This window comes from Limanda limanda, chromosome 23 (genome assembly GCF_963576545.1).
Source record: "Limanda limanda chromosome 23, fLimLim1.1, whole genome shotgun sequence".
NCBI classification, from domain to species: Eukaryota; Metazoa; Chordata; class Actinopteri; order Pleuronectiformes; family Pleuronectidae; genus Limanda; species Limanda limanda.
In genome coordinates this window covers 6,151,490-6,165,280 of record NC_083658.1, presented here as the reverse complement: position 1 = coordinate 6,165,280, position 13,791 = coordinate 6,151,490, and the positions used below count along the sequence as shown (strand labels likewise).

At 44.9% G+C, this 13,791-nt stretch overlaps 1 protein-coding gene across 1 annotated transcript in view; it reads left to right on the top strand.

Annotated features, from left to right (window-relative positions):
• The window catches only part of pard3ba (par-3 family cell polarity regulator beta a), a 136,603-nt gene that overhangs the window by 60,441 nt on the left and 62,371 nt on the right, over positions 1-13,791 (top strand). The window contains exons 14-17 of the mRNA XM_061067263.1: positions 3,181-3,274; positions 5,087-5,234; positions 6,215-6,303; positions 10,360-10,401. Coding sequence (XP_060923246.1) covers positions 3,181-3,274; positions 5,087-5,234; positions 6,215-6,303; positions 10,360-10,401 — 373 coding nt within the window. The remainder of the gene's footprint in view (positions 1-3,180; positions 3,275-5,086; positions 5,235-6,214; positions 6,304-10,359; positions 10,402-13,791) is intronic.

Below are 13,791 nucleotides of genomic sequence, written 5' to 3'. Positions count from 1 at the left end.
TATCTCCTCCTCCTTTGTGTTGGAGGAAGAAACTGTTCTCGTGAACGTCTTATTCTATCCCCCTGCTGCGGCGGCTCCTTTAATCCCCGGTGGAGCGACGGTAGAGTTGCAACAAAACCTTGCGTTCACCAAGCACAAATTCCTAGATGGACAGAGCGATGGAGGTATCAAACCGGGCCGATGGTGAGAAACAGCCGCTTCTGAGCCGAGCGTCTCCATTCAGCTCCACATCCAACCATGACTGATTATTTCAAACGCCACATAAAGATGTTTCACAGCAGTTAAAGCTCGACGATAATGTGCGATCGCATAAAAGAGGGAATAAAAATAGGAGGGTGAGTGGGTTGACTCCCGCTGACCCCCCCGCCCCTTTGTGACATTTCCATCTCTTCAGCACTCCGCTCCCATCAGTGCTTCTCTCTGTTTTCGGCATCAGAGCCGGCAGATGAATGCTTTTAAACCCAGTTCAGAGTTCAGCCTGTATCTGCATAGGCCTCCCTCTCATCAACAAACCGCCAGGCTGCTGACACCGTGGGGCAGTGTGATAAAACAAGCGCTCCCTGAAGTAAAGCTCCCAGAGCCCCTCAGCCTCTCTTGTCTCTGTAGCCGGCTTTTCATTAGGGCCAAACGCTTTAACCTGGAATCCTAAACAGAAAAATACCCCATTCATCTTGAAATATTTAATGAATATATATCTATTCATTTTAAATACATGAAGATATCACAGTTTATTTCCTAGTTATTCTCACTGTGATTATAAGAGAAACTGTCCCTTACTCATTCCCCATAGGAGATGAAAAATATTTAAGTGTGTTTATGAAGTTTTCCTGATCTGCAGAGTAAAAATATCTATTTCTCTGCCGATATGAAGTCACATTTTCATGTTTTATGTCCAAAGTTTGAACACTTCCAAAGGTTTTGCCGTAAAAGGAGATAACAGCCGCTTGTCTTCTCCTCCTGTCCTCGTCTGTCCCTAATGAGACATAATCATGGCATCAAACAGGGACGGCTTGAATATCAGTTATTACCCCTTTATCCTGAAGTCAATCAAACTTTATTTGTCGTTCTGATCAGTCCAGTGTGACGTACTCATCAGGTAAATGACCGTTAATGAGATTAATGAGAGAAAAACTATAGGAAAGAGAGAAAGAAATGTTATCTGTGCCCCTTCGATGAGTGATCTGTGGACGGGAGGGGTGGGTGACACATCTGGGTGAGGCAGAGCTAAGCCTCTCAGGATCCTATTGTATGCAGCTGTAGGTGGGTGCTGGCTAGATAGATGGACCCACCCCCCCTCCAGACACACACACACACACACAATCCCAGTTTCTGTATTGTTGTGGGATTAAGATATCTGACTGCCTGTCTGCCGGGCTGCTTTAAAAGCCTGAGGCGAGACTGAGGGACGGACGGATGAAGGGATGAAGGGACGGATAGATGGATGGATGCGGGCTATTATCCGATGTATGTCAGCGGCATATGGAGCAGAGCTGTCAGGCATTTGCGTACAAATATATATAAATAAGTGACTGACAGCTGTGATGCGGTGTCATATCAGATGTGTGGCTGGTGCTAATGACACCCGAGGGACGCCATGACACTGTGAAGACACCCATCCCCGAGCTTTGAAGTGAGAAAGCTCTGGATCTACACCTTTCATTACTACACACAGTGTCTTAGGGTTTTCTAAATAAGTGTGTGTTGTAGGTGTGTGTGTCTGCTGTGTGTGTGTGTGTGTGTGACAGCTGTAGCCCCTATCTCTTTGACCAGAAAAGGCTTCTTTCATCCTGCACCAGCGCCGATTCCCACCATGCACTGCCAGTCCCTATCTCCATCTGTGTGTGTGTGTCTGTGTGTGTGTGTAGGGGGGGGTCCTTTGTAGTGCTGGATGGCTGTTCGATAACATGCCTGTCAGTGCTCTCAGGATTATCTTAATTACTGTGTTTTCACTCGTGCGCATGAAGAGAACCAAACAGTTTTTCTCACAAAGGTTGCCAAAGGCGACAAAGAGAAAATCTATCACTATATATGTTTAGATTTTCTTGTTCATATCTAATCCACATTATATATAGATATTTATATATAAATATTTCCAGCTCCCTGAGTAAAACTGTCGATTTGATCTTTAAAAAGTCAGGACACATGACACATTTCTGTCTCAGTTATGATCATCTTCCATATATTGTGATTTATTTTTTAATGTTCATTGCTCAAGCTGCTGGTTGAAAACCCTCAGAGGTTTGGCTCAGAGGTTTGTCTCAGATGTGCTCGTGTTTCCTCGGCTCCCACTTCGCTCTCTGAGGTGAATGTTACTTCACTGCTTGCAGGATGTAACATTGGTCTTTTACAAAATCAATGTCAAACCCTACTTCTTCCTTCGCACAGGAGAAGCACAGTGGGTGGGACAAAACGGCAATTTGCTCCAGCCCACAGAAATAAATGAAGTTACCTTCTAATATTAGTGCTGAATAAATCTCCCAGGATGCAGCACTGATTGCGGCAACACCCTTAGATCCAATCAAGCTGCACCTCAAGATCAGTTTATTACTTCCTGGGAAATTGGTGAAAATCTCACGATGTTAAAGAAAGTGCCAAAAATAATTCTGGATCCGTACCGTTGTTGGCATCTACGCCAAAACGTAACGGGTTCTTCTTGGGTCACGTCCCATCCTCCCAACAAGTTACATGGAAGTACATCCAGTACTTTTTGCACAATCCTGCTGAAAATAAACAAAGGTACAGGAGTGGAAATATAACTTCTTTAGTGCAGGTAATAAAAAATAGTGAAATGTACAACATTCATAAAAAGCAATGTGAGTTTGTGAGATTTGAAGCTGCTGTGAGCTGGATTTCTTTCTCTCCGGGTCCACGATGCACTGATGCTGCTTCACGGCTCCATTCTGTCTTTCCTCCTCTGGTAAATCACCGTGATCATGAAGGGAACACGGATGAAATTGCATCAAACTCCTCGGTGGGTTTCGGTGTCACTTTGCTCCGGGGCTGAGCAAATTAAATAAAAAAGGCATTAGTCCAATCCTACTGGGTAATAACAGAAATAACTCTAATCTTCTGATATGCGAGGCGACATCATCAATTTTTCATAACTCACAAGTATGACTGGGTTTGGAGTTTTTTAATAAAATCCTCATTACCCCCCTCCTCTGAATTCTGTGTCGACAGGAGCTGTGGCCCAACGACGCCTACCAGAAGCCCACCGTGAACTCCAGTGGTCACATGGCGACCAACAACTACACCCACGGCAGCTCCGGGAGTGGTGAGGACGACACAGACACACACATACACACACAAACACACACACTCCACAACAAGAGCGATGTTTGTCCGTTTGAACTGTCAGATCGTCAACACCAGGCTCTGAGTGTTTGTGTTATCTGCGACGGAGTGTGTACACAGTGTGTTTGCTTATATACGTGTGTGTGTGTGTGTGTGTGTGTGTAACCTCTGCATTGCATGACACTATAGCTCCTGTGAACACGATAGCTGTGTCTCACATCCTGAAGGATAAGACACTGTTCACTGTTTTGCATTTAGCATTAGACTTTTTACTTCACTTTTTATATCTTTTATCTTTTAAATATTTATATTCAGAAACGTTTATGTCAAAATAAATTACTTTGTATAAACATGGGTAAAAAGTGAGTAAATAAGAAGTATACAGTGAGTAGATATATACTGGTTTCCTATCTTTTTATTGCTCTCCCATGTATGTTGTATTTATTGCGTTTTTTAATGTTTCTATGTTCATTGTATGAGCAAATTCCTTGTATGTGTAAACGTACTTGGCAATAAAATACTTCTGATTCTGATTCTGATTCTGAAGACCTCACAAGCCGGTCTTTACATCATCGGTCCACGTTCGGCTTCTCCCTCACACGTCCTCATAGCCTGGATGTTTTCTCATTAGATTCCACTGGTCAAAAGTCACGTGGACCTCATTCCAGTTTGGAAAATAAATCTCCAGTTTGTAGACTGAAACTTGGCTCCTCCACAAGGGAGGGAGTCTGAGTTCCTTTGTGGTCATGGCAGCAGCCACTCCGAGCTTCTTACAGCGCAGAGTGTAACTAACTTGTCACATCTCCTCCCAGCTCTGTCTCTATATCTCCTGCCACTGCATATTTATAGCCGGAGAGAGGCAAGTCATTAACTATGTTTTTCCGGATGCCACGCTCGCTTTTCATGTGCAGAGGATCTGACCTTGGAATCATTACGCTGATGAAACGGCTTCTTAGCGGGCTCCCGATTTGCATACGGGGGATATAATGCAGCGCGCGTGCTGTTGAGTTAAAGAGAGAGAGAGAGAGAGAGAATAAAGAAGACTAACAAACTGTTTTAAATTCATTCTTTATCTCTCTCCTGCGTCTCTCCCCCCTCCTCCCGTCACCCCCTGGGATGCAGGGAGATGCTTCTCTCGCCGAGGCTCTCCATCAGACTGGAGTGGCAGTACAGTTACAGTCGTTTTTGTATGGAGGAGGAGGGTGAGGGGGGGGGGGCGTTCGGCACAAAGGCGTTAGAGTGGGGAAACGATGCACTCGTGAGATTTGCAGTTTATGGAAATGCTAGAGGAAGACTTGAAGTCGGAATAAGGCTTTTGGATGGAAATTCAATTTTTCGTTTGTTTGTGTCTTCATTGTATATAATTGTGCATTGTAAATAGGCTGTTTATTTACGTGTGTGTATTTGATTTTGGCCTTGGGGGGGTCTATCTGTACCCTGATGGATTATGATATTTGACTGTATTGATCCACAATCGAAGGCCGAGCTCACTTCCTGTGTGTCTGAGGACTGTGTGTATATGTGTGTGTGGTGTCCTGTCACAACTGATCAATATCAATAAGAAATATTATTAAGAAGTAAAAAAGATTTGTGACTAGATATCAAGGTCTTTATTTAGCTTTCATTCCCTCCAGGCTCCTTAATGTTTGATATTGTAATAAGCAAAAAATCAAGGCAAACGATGACAAACAAAAAAATAAAAATGTTAAAATTAACAAACACAACCACAACTTTGATTTCATCTTTTTGTTTATTTCCCTGCGTCTGAATAATTGTTTTTTATTCTCCTCAGCACCGTATCCCGCCGCGGCCACCAACGGCAGCTACGGTCACTACGGCAACGAGGACGAGGAGCCGGAGAGAGACTTCCCCCCGCCTCCTTCCCCCGGCGCCGTGGAGGAGATGAACCGGGACCTGCCACGAACTCCTCCACACCACAGGTACCCCCCCCACACACACACCACCACCACCACCACACAACCTACAGTGGAGTGTGCCGCCATCAGCACTTTATTAAAACCACGCGCACGGCCGGAGTTATTATATTCTAATGGCTCTCTTAATTCGGGGGGCGCTGTGTTATGAGATAAAGAAGAATCATTACACCGAATTACAACGCACATGCATTATTTAGACTATACGCTCTAATTGCAGCAGCCTATTTGCGTTATGCATAAGTAATGATGATGATGGTGTACTTGTATAAATTCGTATGAAAGCCATGATACTTCCGTTAGTTTCCTGCAGCCTCCGTTTGCACCGAACAATCTTTTAATACGAGCCTCATTAGGTGTTGAGACGCTGATGATGCTGTTATCAAACATGGTCGTTGATGAGATTTGGTTTTAAACTTTTAATCCATTAAAATAATGAAACAGTTGATTTAATGACATTTTAAGCGTTGCACACTCTTTCTTCTCCAGGCTTCAGCTTTACTTTATCAGCAGCATTTTCTGTCCGAACCCAAAACCGGAAGTTTTCCCCAATTTCAAGCATCTGCAATTTAAAAACTTGACCGAATCAAATCTGAAACCCGAAGTCTCGTCTCTCAGCTCCTGAGCGTTTAGGATCCTGTGAGGAAAGATACTGAAGGAGTTGGTGTAAAGTCGATAAACACAGAGTTCTGTCAACACTCTCCTGAATAAATACCTCTGAAAATCTGAGATGTGTTTGTACAAAATATCCTCATGTGGTCCGAGTCAGAGTCTGGCAGCTCGGAGACAGAACGAGCTATTGTTCCACAGAATCACACCATCTGGGAAACAGGAAATCCAATGATTCTGTGTTTGTGAATTTAAATTTGATTTACTTGTTTAGGTGATGTAACCGACTGAACCACTGAAAGACCCTTTTTGTCTTTTTTCGTAAAACGCTGATCGATGAATCGACTGGTTTCTAAGTCGTTGTTGTGTTTTCGCAGCGAGTCTCGGACGGCGGATTTCTACGCCGACCTGGCTAACGACCGGGACAACGCGCCTCGCAACAGAGCGTCCAAGAGCATGGACATGGGTGAGCTCACACACACACAAACCCCCCCCACCACCACCACCACCACCACCACCTCATAAGCCAGGAAGTTAGTTCTCCTGCAAAACCCATTGTCGTCTCACTCGACACCACCCGGCCAAACGCACGAGTCTAATCACGCACCCAGACACACACCAGTGATCACATGCGTCTTATCAGTACTTTTCTTTGTTGTGATATGTGGCCGTCTCCCATTATCCCCCCCGGCCCGAGGGGATTTGACCCCCTGAACTCTTAAACCCGGGGGGGCTTTCCAGCGCACTGGATGAACACGTCTGCGTGTGCGAATGAAGGGCGCCGGGTCTGCAATCTCATGGCGTGTGTGTTTGTGTGTGTGTGTGTGTGTGTGTGTGTGTGTGTGTGTGTGTGTGTGTGTGGTAGGTGAGAACGAAAGGACTTATTTCCTCGTATTAACCCGAGCCGACCCTCTGTTTCTCTGTCTGCCTCTCCAATCTTTTCATCTTCCCCTTCTCTCTGATGCTTCCAGTATTCTTGTTATTCCTGTTGTCCGGGCGACATCAGTGCAATGTTTTTTTTTCCTCTCGTCTCCGCTGTTTCCACTTCCCTCCGTCTTTTCTCCCCCGTGAGTTGGTTCCTCTCGCTCTCCCATCCCTCTATCCGTCTCTCGCTCTGATTTCCAATCCCGGTTCATTAGGTTCACTGGATGGGCTCTCTCTCCTGCAGCACACGCCTCTGCCACCACAGGCTGATTGGCTTTCATTCGGGACAAGGGTGGTCTGCAGACACACAAACACACACACACAGACACACACACACACACACACACACACACACACACACACACACACACACATACAAACACACACCCACACACCCTCTCTCTGCTCTATCCCACTGAGGACCCACTCCAATACACTTCGCCTCTGTCTCCATCTCTGCCCATCCTCTATTTCAATCTGTTTGTTTTTTATGCAATCTCTCTGGGTCTGAGTCCACCCCCCCCCCCCTTCCAGAGGGCTCAGAAATGAGAGTTCTGTGTGTGTCCAGCTGCTCTCTGACATGCTCTGAAGTCTGGAAGTTTTCCTGAAACTTTCGGTATCTGAGAACGTAAATGTGTGAGACATTAGTTTCCCGCAAATTGCCATACCAGCCCTCTAGTAAAATGGAAAAGTGAGAATGGAAAAGAAGAAGATATAAGAAGATATGTCGAGACTCGAGAGCTTTTGGCGACTAGGGCCGACGCCAATTTTGCCATTTTCCTTCTGTAGTGAACTGCGTTTGACCCGGACAATCTCCTGCTGCGTTCTTCACATGGAAAGACAAACTCCATTTTGCATTGAGTTCATGACTGAAAGCGGCTTGTTTGAGTGGGCGTGTACAGGTGCTACGACCTTGAACACACACACGCTGACCGTGTCAACACAATTTGTACTTAAAGAGCCCAGTGGCTTCCTTTTCTCTCTGCACCCCGGAGAGTTCCCCACGCGTCAGTTCTTTACGATCGCGTGTAACCGAGCTTTCGCGGTGAAGCCGAGCAGGGTCGCTCTTATTAAACACCGCTTGGCAGAAAGAGGTGAGCTGCTGTTATTGACCTTGGACGCCTCGGCAAATACCGAGTGTTGACTCTGAGCTTTGGTTCACAGAGAGAAGCCCTCACACACACAGACACACACTCTAGCTGCCCATGGAAGGATGAATAGCAGAGTCACCGACACTACATCTGCACAAAAACATGAATTTTCTCCGCCGGAGCAAAGTGGTGTGGATTTCTTCCAACGAATCCAGGAATAATAAATCTGTTTCTTTCTTTTTTTGTAAAGCCCCTGAAAGCGTCAGACAGAAGGTTATTTTACAAAAAGGTAAAACACAGAATAAGACACTATAACATAGAACTTTTTTCAAACGAGCCTGACAGTGATTCAGCAAGTAGCAAGTCTTTCTCTCCTCCCCGAATAAGCAATAGATGGAAACTAATGCTTTTATCAGTGTAAAAAGCTGCTTTGGAAAAGGCTCTGTATGGATTTGCTTTAAGTTGCTCAAAGTGCAGTGAATCATCGAACCTTTTAGGAGACGTGGAGCCCATACGTTACTTTCTGCTGTCTAAGTTATTTGCTGTGCGACGACTGAGGCGGAATTTAAATACAAAAAAGCGAGTCGTTAGATATGTGTGGCGCCTTCCACTGGAGCTTAGTCACAAACATGTTTTATTTTTGTAAGCACATCTCCCACTTCTTGTAATTTGATTTAACGTGTCGCCTCACAGAGAGAAGTTTCTTTCCCCTGGAATCATTTCTTCTTATAGCCACTTAATCCTATGAGGAAGAAGTTGCACATTTATGAGGATGAAGTCGTAATATTAGGAGAATAAGTCGTTCTGTCTCCTGCATGGAATAAGGAATGTGGAGGGTCACCTTTCGCCTCATTAGCTCCACATCCTCATAATTCACAGGACTTTGAAAGTATTGTTCAGGAGACTGAGTCTTTTCTGAAGAAACAACCACACAGATTTTGTCTCTTTTTGTGGAGGAGGTGTCGTGGCAATTTCTTCAATCCCACCTTAGCAACGAGGAAACGAGACACAATTCTCTTACAGTATTGTCACACACTTCAATGCTCAGAGCATGGTGCACACCGCAAAGTTTAGTTTGTAATATGCACCCAGATAGGAAACACTTCTTTGTCTTTATACACTTGGCTAACCCCTCCCACTCTGGTTGAGGTTTACTACAATGTCAAAGGTAGAGATCTTCTGATCACATGAACACAACAATGCCAAGTTAAAGAAATCAGGCCAAGATTCATTCAGTTCAACAGGAAACAGCATGATCAATCAAAGGGGAAATAAACATGATTATGTTATGGCCAACTGTTATATTTCCCTTACAGAGGGAATGTTTGGTCGTGGTGAACTGAGGTTGTTTTACATCCGTCTCAGAACAATCGGACATTATTCCCCAAGTCTGCGAATTTTTCCTTCTTAAATATCGTCATTTCCATCGTAAAATAGCATTATAATGTGCCTAAAAACAATAAATGGAACGACATACCTTAACCACAGCCCAAGGGCCTTGATCTGAAGCTGTGCTATGAAGTGAAGTTATCCCGTGATAGAATGAATAATACAAGACTCTTTAAGGAAGCTGACTGGAGGTTAAAAGAGGGATTTTTACATTTTTAGCTCCTCCGCTGTGGCAGGAGACTTGGCTGCCGAACATCCAGACTTTTATCTTCCCTCCACAGAAAGAAGGAAGCTTTTATTATTTGGCAGGGTCATGTGGCCGGGAATAGCTCTTTCTCCAAACTTTGAACGCACTTGTGTTTTTTATTTCATCTGGCACACGTGCACGGGAAAAGGTATCTCTGCCTCCTCGCCGCTGCAGAGGCGGCAGAGTTTTGTGAAGCCACCTCTTTTGATTTTGAGCTTTCGCTGATTTTAGTTTTTTTCCAAAACACACACCTTCTCGCCTTCGCCTCACATCTGTCGCTTCTTAAACCCGCTCACCTCTGTTCATCACTTTTTCTCCCTCCCTTCCTCTCATTTTCTCCTCTGTCTGCCCGGGAAAATTGACCTCATAAAAAATGAAAAGGATTATTTAAGAGAAATCGCAGCGTAATGAAAACCTATTATTCTATCCCATGGTGCACTGCCTGTGGCGGCTGCCGCTGGCCGATTGCAATCCTGTGTAGTTAGATTAGGTGGGCGGCGGCGGGCGGGGGTGTTTGGGTCGGGGAGGGGGTTTCTTCTTGTTTTCTTCTCCCCCTCTTTATTATTTCTCTCTCTGCCTCACCTCTATCTACTCTCCCACAGTCATAATATCCTTCTTTCTTCTGGTTTCTCTTATATTTCTGCTGCTTTTTTCATTTCCTCCCTCAGTCCCACACATTTCTTGCCTCGCCTCTTTTCTCTCTGTGTGATACTTCTGCAGGGAGTCATTTGAAATGTACGTGCCGGCAGCGAGAGACACCAGCGTGGCCGTTTAGGAAAAACCACACAAAGCCTCTGGAACGATGCATATTCTGCTCTGCATGTATGGAATGTAATAACACTCTGTTTCCTGTGTGTCTCTTGTGTTCCAGTTGCTGATGAGAGCAACATGGGCTCCCACGGGCAGAGGAACAGTGAGTGTTGGATATATAATTAAAACACACGTGCACACACGCAGAGAAAACACTCCTCCTTTGTTTCTGACCCTCCTCTCTCCTCCTCCGCTCTCCTTAACCCAGAACGTGAAGGTTCTCGTTTCCTCCATTTTCCTCCCATCTGTGCACAAACATTTCTTTATCTCTTTTTTTTCCCGCCTCCCACTCCTTCCTCGGCTTTCCCGCCTGACACAGTTGAGTTGTGAAGCACTTAGCGTCCGAGCTCTCGCTGCTTTATCGCCGCCCGGGTCAGCAGGCCCCCAGTGCTCCATCCTCACCCGGCTGACAGCGGCCACACTGCATTACAATGGAGTCCCCACCTTCGGTTATTTCTCTACGTCGACTCTACTTTGTTTTATTTGAGATACGTCCGGTTAAAGGTAAAATATAAAGTCAGTTGTCTTTCACCGAGGGCTTTACAGTGCCGTGGTTCATAGAGAAAATACACGTTTAATAAAGTTTAATAAACCACAAAACCACCGGCAATTATCTCATCGTAACTTGACAAGGACATTCTTCTCATGTTCAGCGCATGAAAAAGATGTTCATTAATAAAAAAAAAAAATATTGCCCTTTAATTAGAGCAGCACTGCGCCGCTATACTTTTCGTTTACACCAATTTCAGCGATGAATGGATAAATGTGCAGCAAATTGCTTCACATACATCAGAGCAAGGCGGGGACTGAAGTGGCAACTAAAAGCAACGGCTTGTAATGACTGAAGTAATGAGATTGATGAGAAAATCCATTAAGGGATCCACTGTACAGAAGGGGGGGGGGGAGGGGTCGAGCATCCCTCATGCTCACTGTGATGATAATTAAAGCTTCAACGGTAAAATAAGCTCTGAACTCCATAAGTGATGCAGATTGTGAGTTATGGCTTTTTCCACACGAGTGATGTCACGTCTGTTTATATATAAATATATACATATATGTATTATTTGATTTCTGTGTTTCTGTATAACGTTTACAAAACATGAGGAAAAATTTGAAAGCAACAGAAAGACAGATCAATTTCTTATCTATCAAATAACACATTAAAGGGATTTTTTCCACAGGGATAATTTAAGTTTCATCTCTCAAATCAGACTAAAGAAATCAGTGATAGAGGAAAAAGAGTTATTGTTTCTCGTCCACACCAGTATGAGGCACCAGTATGAAACTATGCAAATTAAACGCTGAGCAATAAAAACATCATTCAAAACTCTATTTCAAAGATGTATGGAATGCAGCACACGCTGCACGTTGAGTTTCAACCCTCCACTGTGCATTCTTCCATCACATGCACAGATAACTCCCAGCATCCTTCACTCTACAGCAGGGCTATAGAGGCCTGCTGTAGTGTGCAGGACTAGTCAGGTAAGTTTCGATGATATTACTGGGGAAAATATATTAGCTTGCTGATTGAGGATTGTTCATCTGTTCATCTAGCCTATGTCCATTAATTTATCCATCAATTATAAAATATGTTTACAGACGATTGCAATTGTTTGTCTAACTATTTATATCTCTGGCATTGCATTAGTGTTTTTTTACAAACTTTTTTCTCATCTTATTCTACAGAACAATGCCACGTGCACTCTCTCATGTGTGGAGACATTTCACCCCATCCAATGTAGAAGGAAAGGCTGTGTACATTTGCAAATACTGTGCAAAGACCTATGTTAAGAATGACACAACGATGCAGAAGCATATAGTCAAGTGCCCAAAGTTTCCTCAGGGCTCAAATCAGTATATGACACAACAAAATGTTTATATTTATGTCTGTATATGACAAGGTAAATACAGTTAGTATAAATTACCCACAACATTTCCAGTTAATTCCCGTTAATTCCCGTATATTCCCGTTAATTCCCGTTAATTCCCATGGAAAGTTTCCAACTTTGAATATTCCCGGAATTTTGCAACCCTAAGCACCAGTATGATGCACCAGTATGAGGCACGAGTATGAGCTGTGGTCGAGCAGCACCAGTTTTCCATCAGAGTTTCCACTGAGTCAGATTTAGCTGCTCCTCTGGCTCCGGCTGCTGTTAGGTTGTTCTGGGCATCACTACGTGCATATGAATATACAGTAAATCACAGTGTTGCTGCAGAAGTCCGGGTTTTAACTGCCCCAGTTCTGTGTTTTGTCCCGAAGTGACGGAGAAGGAGCCGGTGACGAGTCCGAGCTCTTGACTCCACCTGCACCGCCCGACTCTCTCCGCCTGTTGCCGGCGGAATACAAATTTCCCCGAGCACCGCCGCTGACCTCGAATCCCCCTGTACTCAGCATTCCAACAATAGCTCCACCTACGCCCTCCTTCCCCCCCCTCCCCATGATAAATAAAGCAATCCACTCCTCCGCTGCACCGTTCTTCTCTTCTCCCTCCTCCTCTTCCCTTTCTTCTTCTTCTCCTTTTTTCCATCTCCCTCCCTCTCCGCTCTGACGTCTTAGCTAATGCGTATTGACAGGGGCTTTTGCGTGTTTTTCATTTTTCGCTGACGCCGCGAGTTTGCCCGAGCTTCCTGCACGGCCCCCCCCTCCCTCCTCCTCCTCCTCCTCGCCATCCTCCTTTCCTAAATGGCCTCAGTGTTTCTTTATGGGCTTTGACATATTTCATTAGGCGGATGGTCTTAAGAGGCCTGCCTGGCTTCTTTAATCTGGATAAAACCCTTTTTTCTCTCTGGCTCGAGCCGCGTCGAGGAGCGCTTCACTCCTCTAACTCCCTCTCTCTCTCTCCCTCCGTCACTTACTCAAACTGTCCCCCTCTCTCTCTCTCTCTCGATTCTCCACTCTTTAAGATTTCCCATCTTCAATAGAGCTTTTAGTTTTTTTCTCCCCCCCTCCTCCTCCTCTCTCTTGCTTTCCCACTTCTCCCCTGATTATTCCGTCTCCCGCTCTCGTCCCCATTTTCAGTTTCCTCCCAATCCCAACGTCTTCATCCCCCTTTTCTTCCTCCCCCCTCTTCCCTCCTTCTCCTCCTCCTCTGCCACATCCGGTTCTCTCTTTATGATCACTTTCATTCTCCTCTCTCTCAACAGGCTGATCCTTTTTCACTCTCTCGCTCGCTGCCTCTATTATTGTCATCTTTCTCTCCTTCTCTCTCTCTCTCTCTCTCCCTCTCTCTCTCTTTCTCACGCACTCTCTCGCTCTCTCTCTCAGGCTTATGCAGCCTATTACGGTGAACATGCTCCAATCTCTTAGTTTCCTCCACCAAGAGTCAGACTCAGGCCAGCATCTCCTCCAGCTTCAGTGTGAGTGTGAGTGTGTGTGTGTGTGTGTGTGTGTGTGTGTGTGTGTGTGTGTGTGTGTGTGTGTGTGTGTGTGTGTGTGTGTGTGTGTGTGTGTGTGTGTGTGTGTGTGTGTGTGTGTGTGTGTGTGTGTGTGTGT